The sequence below is a fragment of the Myotis daubentonii genome, chromosome 16 (genome assembly GCF_963259705.1).
Source record: "Myotis daubentonii chromosome 16, mMyoDau2.1, whole genome shotgun sequence".
NCBI classification, from domain to species: Eukaryota; Metazoa; Chordata; class Mammalia; order Chiroptera; family Vespertilionidae; genus Myotis; species Myotis daubentonii.
Genome location: NC_081855.1, coordinates 12462201 through 12471258, shown reverse-complemented (window position 1 = coordinate 12471258; position 9058 = coordinate 12462201). Strand labels below are relative to the sequence as shown.

Here is a 9058-nt window from a genome sequence, read left to right as displayed (position 1 = left end):
CGGTCCTGTGTGACCTTTGGAATCCTGCCACAGTAAGCCAAGTAAATAGCAATGTAAGCAGCATTCAACCTGTGCAGAATTTTTGTGAGTTTATTGGAGCCCAACTGTCAACAGTGGTCGGAAAACAAAATCTCACTGTATTGAGGTAGTGCTCCAAGAATGGCAGTATTGCACCTGCTTGTACACATACAATCAAAAGTGGAGATGTATGTGGGTCACATGAAATCCATTGTTTAGGGAGGCAGGAGAAAGCAAAGCAGGGAAATCTCTGGGATTAGATAAAAAGTAAAATGAAAGACGTATACTGCTCTCATACAGGAGCACACAGGATAGTGAGCAATGAACTCAATAGCAATGAGCAGCTTAGCTGTGCCTGTGCTCGTAGGTGACGAGAAAAAGGAAAATTCCTTAAACAATCCAAAGGTATGTTATCACAGATGCCCAAAGACAACAGACAGGCCCAGTTAAGGTAAAGATTGACCTTTGTCAGGGAAGACACTGGCCTCGCATATGACTACACACCATAAACTGTGTTTAGGTAACAAGTTTTAATTTCAGGCTAACTTTGTGGTTAATTTCGGTCTCTGAGTTTGAAAGGCCACGATGCAGGCCTTACCTGTGCGAGTCACAGATGAGCGTGTGACTATTTGTCATTTACTCTCTCCTTCGATCACCTGTGCCCCACCTCTTGCCACCAATCATGTCCCTCCTCTGTCCCACCACAGGGGGACAAACCATCAAGTACCTGTACGCTGGAAGCAGCTGCAGCTTCCTCGCCACCTGCGGGCCTGGCCCGCCCGCCCACTGTGCTCAACACACCAGTGCCCGTGACTTTCTTCTCTACCTGGGAGGTGGACTGCTCCAGACCTGGCTGTGTGCCCAGATTGTGCAGCTTCACGTTAAAGAAGCTGGTGGTCTTGAAGGGGCTGGAGAAGGAGCTTGTCTCCTTGGTGATAGCAGTGCAGATGCAGGGCGCCAAGGGCATCTTGAGATCCCATGAGATTGTGCTGCCCAGCAGCGGACCAGTGGAGACTGACCTGGCGCTGACCTTCTCCCTGGAGTACCCCCACTTCCTCAAGAGAAAAGGCAACAAGCTGCAGATCATGCTGCAGCAGAGGAAGTGCAATCACAACCGGACCATCCTGGGCTACAGGACACTGGCCACAGGGGCCGTCCACATTGCGGAGGTGATGCAGCGACCACCTGAGGGTGGCCAGGTGCTGAGCCTCAGCAGCAGGATCCAGGGGTCTTCCGTCACGGTGGCTGACATCTGGATCTCCTCCCTCTCCAGTCAGCCCATCGACGACAAGGATGGCAGCATGCAGGCCAGCCCCAAGGCCAAGTCCATGGATAGCCACATGGAGGGGACATCTGAAAGCTTCACTGAGCTGGACGCCAGCTACAATCTCACACACAAGCAGGACCTGGGGCAGCCCAAGAAGCAGCAGCGATGCAGGCAACAAAACTAGAAGCAGAAAGTCATGGCACTGCTTCCCAGGTCCCACATGTCAGAAGAGGTCCTGGACTCGGATCAGGACCCTAAGGAGCATGTCCCTGAGGTGGAGGAGGACCTGGACCTTCTCTATGACACCCTTCAGCATCCCAGCGACAGAGGCCCAGACATGAAGGACGATAGCAGCATCCTCAGCAACACCAAGCCAAAGACCAGACAGTACTTTGAAGGCCTGGCACACTCCAGCTGGCAGACGGAGACGAGGAGCTTACACAATGCCCGGAGCCAGAAGGAGCCTCCTCAGCCGGCCAACATGCCCGGGAAGAACCAGGGCCAGGGCGGCAAGCTGTTCAGTGGCAGTGCCTCTGACTCGATGGCCTACAGCACCCCACCCACCAAGGTGGTCAAGAGCTGGATCTTCTCCCAATCGAGCCAGACCATCAACCACCTGGACAAAGCCATGCCGGCCAGCACCGAGGTGGAGACCACGCATAACTTATCTGAGGGACAGTCTGAGATCGTCTGCTCTGAGCTGGAGGTCAGCTACAATGCCGCCTACAAGCATGACCTGGACGAGGATGACTTGGACCTGGAGAAACCGATAGGAAGGAGGAGGTCCACCATCAAGCAACAGAAGTACCTGCAGAGAGTTGCAGAGTGGCTGCACAGGTACCAAATGACGCTGGAGGTCCTGGACTCGGAGCAGGAGTCTGAGGAGGAAGTCCCCGATGTGGACAAGGACCTGGCCTTTCTGTTTCAGAGCGTGGTGTGCCCCATGGACAGTGGCTCAGACATGGAGGATGATGACCGTCTCCCAACCCCCCCGCCCCCCATGCCTGAGCTCATGTCATATTCTGAAAGCCTGTCCAGCCCAGATATGGAGGAGGACGACAGAGTCCTCAGGACCCACCGGCCCAGATTATACTGTGAAAGCCTTTCAAGCGACAGTGGCTCCGACTGGGTGGCTCACAGCATGCCCAAACTTGGGGAGCAGGCGGCACAGCCTGGGGACAGCCTGGAGGCAGGGACCTCTGCCCAGGACATGCTCACTAAGAGGCGCACCACCAAGACCGAGTCTCTGGTCATCCTTTCTACCAGCTCCAAGGGGAAGCAGCCCGCCCGCCGGGGCTGGAGCAGGTCCCTGAATGAGTCGGCCAACAGCCTGATCAAGGAGCGCTGCCCAGTCCCACAGAGCCAACTGCAGGTCCCCAGCAAGACTGTGTTCGACCAACTGAACCACAGCCTCATCTCCAACGATTATCTGCCCAAGAACATCATCCTCATCAACACCTCCGACAGGCAGGGGCAGTCCCTGTCGGACGTCCTGCAGCAGCACACGCGGCCCGTCGTGTGCACCGGCTCCATGGTGGATGTCCAGGAGGCCTTCAGCTCCATCATCTCCTGGATACAAAGATACCGCAACTGCAATACCGAGGCCACCATGCCAGTGAAGATCGCGGTGGCGGGGGATCAGCACTACTTCAGCACCGTGCTGCGGGTCTTTGTGGAGCAGCTGTCCCACAAGGCCCCGGACTGGCTGGACTACATGTGCTTCCTGGTCATCCCACTGGGTTCCCACCCCTTGGCCAGGTACCTGGGCTCCGTGGATTGCCGCTACCACAAACTCTTACGGGACTTGGCCTGGTGGGAACTGTTCTACCACCTGGAGGCCCAGGATGCTGTGCAGAACATTGTGTTGAAAATCAGAGAGTACCTCACAGGGGCCAACTGTGTCCTCCAGCTGCCCATCGCAGAGGCCATGCTCATCTCTAAGCCGAAGAGCCCGGACGAGCTGTCCTCGCAGAAGTTCATTCCCTTTGTGGGGGCAGTAAAAGTTGGAAGAGTGGAGCCAATTTCAGCCACGTCAGGAGACTCAGCTGAAGCCGTCCCCTCATGCTCCAATGTGCTTCTGTCCACCGCCAGGGAGGCCACACACAAGCTAATTTCCTTGTCGTCAGTCAGTGGGGGCCTGTCCTCCCCCGGCCAAAGTGTGGGTGCTGAGCTGATGGAGCTGCAGGTGGATTACTGGACGGCAGCCCAGCCCAAAAACAGGAAGAGGAGCGGGGAGATAGAAGACCTGCCTGCCACCAAAAACACACTCTGGTGCACCTTCCGGTCTCTCCATGTCAGCAGGCTGCCCAACAGCGGCGAGGCTGCAGCCACGCCCACAATGGCCATGACTGTGATCACCAAGGAGAAGGAAAAGAAGGTGCTGTTTTTGTCGCAGAAGGACAAAGGCACGGACTTGGAGCCCAACAGGCAGTGCATCCAGGGCATCGGCCGCTTGGTCTGCTCAGCCAAGAACCAGGAGCACAGGCAGCAGGTCCTCATTGACTGCGTGGAGTGGAACGACGTGACGTTCTTCCAGCTGGCAGCCCAGTGGTCCTCCCACGTCAAGCACTTCCCAGTCTGCATCTTCGAACACAACAATTCCACCTTCTAGCCCTGCCCCTCCCCCTGCCCTTCATTCTGCCTGGGCCAAGCCCAGGAGGACCCAGCTGCTTTCTGTGAACAGTTCAGTTTACTATAGACACAGACCCTGGAAACACAGAGAAACTGTTTTGAGTTTGAATGCGCTCACAGCCTGGAACCTAAGGGAGTTGGCCTCACTCAGACCCCCAAATGCTCTGTTTAATAACCAGAAAGCTCCGGCAGGTGGGAGGTCAGGAGATGATAGTTGAGATGGAGAATCATGGAAGGTGTGTTTTGGCCTCAAGATCCCCAGCACTGTCAGTGAGAAGGGTTGTGGCCTTGGAGACCTGCCCTTCCTGGAAACCAGGGCTCAGCTTAACCCTGGGCGAGGGCACCAGCTTGTGCCCAGACTCAGAGCTGGGCGGCCAGAGGCAAAGGGCTGGCCTCCCATTGGGGCATCCGGAGCACAACATGGAGGCCAGCCAGCCCAGCCTTGGACACCAGCTGCCAACCAACCAAGTGGCCCCAGCACCATCCACTTACGGTTCCCAATGAACTCCGGTCTCACATCGCGACATAACAAAAAGGAGCTGTACGGTGCAGATCACACAGGCACACGGGGTGGAAACACCGGTGCCCTCCTTGCTGAGCAGCGACCCACCTTCGTCCCTACCTCTTCAGGTTACCACAGAACATTTGCTGCCACCCAACAGCTGTACCAACTATTTACAAGGTGAGCAACCTGCCCCTCCACAGCACAGTGGTCATTTGGCCCCTTGCTGGCTGTGAACTCTCAGATCACTGCATCCCTCTGAGTGTCTGTTTCTAAGAACATGAGGTGAATCAAGGAGCAACCTCATAGGGATTTTGTAGGGACCTGTAGGGTGCTTCCCTAAAGCTTTCTCTGGGTGCCCAGATAGGGGATAGGTCTGCAGCAGGGCTGTGGTTGTGCTAATTGGTCCTTTCTCTTACTCATATGTGATGCTTTCGGGACCCAGGTCTAAGCTCTTTTCTCATGTCATAAAGAGACTGGAGGTTCTGTTATGGGTCCCTGTCCTGGCTGAAGCCAGAGCAGAAACCCCAGGGCTGAGCAGTGGGGCCCAGGGTCACCCAACTATCTGTGATTGGGCTGGTTTGGGCTCATTCATTCATCAAATATATCAGAATCTTCCAGGTACAGACAAGTCTCTAGGCACTGACCATTATCCAGTGTACAGAGCAAGCCCCAAGCCTGTACCATAGAACTTCCCTCTAGTCGGCAGCGATACAGTCACAGTAGGCTGCACAGGCTCAGAGTGTCCACAGGACAGCCGATGTGATATCCTCCCGGCTTCCTCTCCCTATGGCTGCATCTTCCCGTATTGTGAAGAGGAAGGCGAACCTCTGTTCCAGCAGAAAACGTGAGTCGGTTTTGGATCAGAGCCATGAGGGGAGTATGGAGAGTGTGAATTCAAGGTGCTGGCAGAACACTGTATCCCACACATGGTGGGATTTCTGCAAGAGGGCAGAGGTCTGAGGGCTCCTCCTAGAAAAAGGACAAGAGTCAGAGAGCTGTGCATGTGGATTCGGGTGGTGTGGGAGAGGAGTGGGAGCTCAGTGGTGAGTCAGCCTCTCAGAAAATTCATAGTCTTCCAATCCTAATCCAAGTCTGCCTGCACCCCTAATCAGGGATCATGCTCACTAATTTGGTAGGACCTCCTTAGGGCCAGCTTGGCAAGTGTACCCAGCCCTGAGGGAGTTGAGTTTCAGTGGGAGGCGAAGAACCCCACAGGGAGGCTAGTGAATTAGGCAGCAGGTAGGCGCAGGAGCCAAAGTTTGAGGTGATAGGAAGGCCCTGGGAAGTCGAGGATGGAGACAGAGTTCATTTGTTCGCTCATTGCTCAGCGATTTCTGGAGCACCTACTGTGTGCTAATGAGTGACATGAGCAGAGTGGACACCAACCCTCCCTGGCCTGATGGAGTTGACATTTCCGTGGGAAGGCATCAGAGGGGTCTGGAACACTGAGAGAGCATGTCAGATTCCCCTGAAGAAGGGGACAGGTGGTTCCCTCATTGATCCAGACTCTCAGTTATGAGGGCTTTCTGCTAGCCACTCTTGGGAGACCAGGCACATCTCTGCCAGGACTGCCAGGTTGAAGGTGGACAAGGAGTAGGTCTGGCTTCTGGACGGGCAGGAACAGCAGGCACAGGACCCCAGACTCTCTGAGTGGTGCTCTGGGAGGGCCGTGTGGAAGGAAAGGCCAGGCCTCAGACTCTGCTTTCAACTTATCTCTCTCCCCAGGGCCATCTCCTGCATCCTGGGCATCAGGCTGGACCAGCACCGCCAGAATTTCCCAGCCTGATGATGCTGTTGGCTTCCATACAGCTCAACTTTCCAGTCTCCTACCTGCCAAAGCAGGCCCAGTGCCTCCATTCACAGCGGGAGCACCTGAGCCCACTGAGGCCGAGACAGGAGGGGGAGGAGGCCTTTGGGGGGTGGTGTGGGGGAGTGTGCTTTTGGAAGGCACACAAAAGGCAGTGAGGGTGGTAACATGTCCTCTTCTTGCATCTACAGAACCAGCTCCAGAGCAACATGAGGAAAACCTTCAAGAGGCAACACCACCCTAGTGGCTTCTCCAGAGCTAGAGCCGGATCCAGGCCCAGCTTTCACTGAACTTCAAGAGGCAGAAGAACCACCTGCAGCATTGGAGCAACCCATCTCAGTTCCTGCGCGGCCTGTGGTGTCAGATCCCGGGCCACAGCGCGTGTCAGCGGCCATGGCAGAGAGGGCTCTCCCCCTACCCCCATTTAGATGCAGTGTTAGAAGCTTTCTGTTCATGTTACCTATACTTATACTTTTACTATATTTTTATGATATTTAATAACATACAGTGTACTGTAGAGAACATTTACTGAAATACTCCCAAATATTACCTTAATTTAGACTCTATAAAATTTAACCCTATAAACCCTCAAAGCTATGAGCAAGTCTGTTTTTCTGGACCCTGACCCACTCAGGGAGAACTGTCCTCACCTTCTCCACCTGCCCTTCCTGGAGCCAGGACTCTGCTTCCCAGGGAGCTGGCTCCACCCTGTGCTCAGACTCAGAGCTGGGTAGACAGAGGCCAAGGGCTGGCCTCCCATTGGGGGCATCCTATGCCCATTATGGAGGCCTGTCAACCCAGCCCTGAGCCTCAGCTGTCAGCCAGCCAAGTGGCCCCAGCACCACTCACTCTGGATTCCAAATATTCTTGACCCTCAGAAGGCAAATATATATACATATATCTGTACTATACAAACACCCAGGAACATGGATTAGATAAACTGGTCAAATCCTTGGTGAGTAGCTTCCTGGGCAGCGTCCCCACCTTCATCCCACCCACCCTTCTGTGTTAATACAGAACATGTGCTACTAACCAACGTGTGTGGGACCCACCATGTACCAGGTGAGCCCTGCCCCTCCACAGAACTGTGGTTACTCAGCCACCTGCTGCTGTGAGTCTTCAGGTCACTGCACCTCTCTGAGTATTTGCTTCTCTGAACATGGGGAGAGCCTAGACCCAGCCTCATAGGGTTATTTGGGGGGGAGGCCCCCTTAGAAAAGGCCTGCTGGGAACCTGGACTCTGGAGAGGTGTGCTGGAGGGGGTGTGGTTGTTCCTATTGGCCATTTTCTCTTCTTAAAGAAGCTTCTGCCTTATTTGTGATTCTCAGGCCTTAGGCTAAGTTGTTTTCTCTTTTGATAAAGACATTGGAGATTCCATTAGGGATCCCTGTCCTGGGTGAAGCCAGATCAGAAATCCCAGGGGTGAGCAGGGGGACCCCAGGCTCACCCAGCCTTCTGAGATGGGGGTGGTTTGGGCTCATTCATTCAGCTAATGCGCTGCCCCCAGGACCGCACTCCAGCGCTTCCGTCTAGTCAGGAGGGATTCAGTCACACTGGGCTGCACAGGCAGGTAGCGTCCACGGGACAGTCGGTGTGACTTCTTCCTGAAAGTATCACTGATCTACATTTATTGTGAAGCAGAAAGTGGATCTCTGGACCAGCAGAAAAAGTGAATGGGCTTTGGATCAGAGCCTTAAGGGGAGTATGGGGACTGTGACTTGGAGAAGGTGGCCACACTCAGGATCCCACATATGGTGGGATTTCTGCAAGAGCGCAGTGTTCTGAGGGCTTCTGCTAGAAAAAAGGGCAGGAGTCAGAGAGCTGTGCATGTGGAGTGGGTGGTGTGGGTGAGGAGGAGGGGATGTGGCTGCCCACACAGAGAAGACCTCCCAGAGGCTGGCCTTAGGCAGGAGCACAGAGCCGCTCAGGTCAGTGCCCAGGGCCTGCAGTAGGAGGACTTCCTGGGGAAGGGTTTGAACTGGGACTTCAGGGATGGAGATGGGAGGTCCCATCCTTGGAAGGCACACAAAGGCCGTCATGGTGGTAACATGTTCTCCTCTTGGATCTACAGAAGCAGCTCCAGAGCAAGATCCAGAAACACTTGAAGAGGAAAGGCCAATCTGGTCCCCTCTCCTGAGCCAGAGCAGGCTCCAGGCACAGCCGTCACTGAACTTCCAGATGTGGACCCACCTGCAGCTTGTGAGCCACTCACCTCAGCTCCTTCGAAACCTCTGGTCCTGATCCTGGGCCACAGCGTGTGTCCGCTGCCATGGCAGAGAGGGCTCCCTCCCCTCCTTTATATGAAGTTTTAAAATATTTGTGTTTATCATATACATGTTTATAACTTTACTGTATTTTTCTCATACTATTCAGTAACCTAGAGCCTATTTTTTTAAAAAAATATAATTAAATACTCTTAAATAGAAACTTAATTTAAATTCTATAAAATTTAACTCTGCAATCCTTCAGAGCCTTGAGCAAGTCTGTGTCTTCTACGCCTGTGTCGTGTTACTATGAGTCATAGGTTGGGAAGAATTAGTCTCTCAGGAGCCATCTGCTCTAAGGATGTGACGTTCTTGAGGGCCAGGACAATGGGACTTTGGGGGAAATTGACTGAGGAGCTTTGGAGCAAGGACCCTTTAAGTCAGGGCTGCCCCTGGGAACCCACATTTCATTTAACTTCATCTGCCCCCATCACATGGACAAAGCACGGCGTTAAGCGCCCCCTGGCGTCCACGTTGCAGAATGCTTCAGGGTTTAAAGAGCAGCAGGCAGTTCCTGAACCCTGACTGCCACCTGCACCTGGACAGAAACTCCACCTGCTCCACGC

The 9058-nt window shown here is 54.2% G+C and overlaps 1 protein-coding gene across 1 annotated transcript; it reads left to right on the top strand.

Moving 5' to 3' along the window:
- Positions 1 to 962: 962 nt before the first annotated feature.
- On the top strand, positions 963 to 3896 carry LOC132219392 (phosphofurin acidic cluster sorting protein 2-like). The gene is given in 2 exon segments (XM_059671741.1): positions 963 to 1798; positions 2387 to 3896. Coding segments are annotated over 2 exon segments (2343 nt in total). The 5' UTR covers positions 963 to 965.
- Positions 3897 to 9058: the final 5162 nt, after the last annotated feature.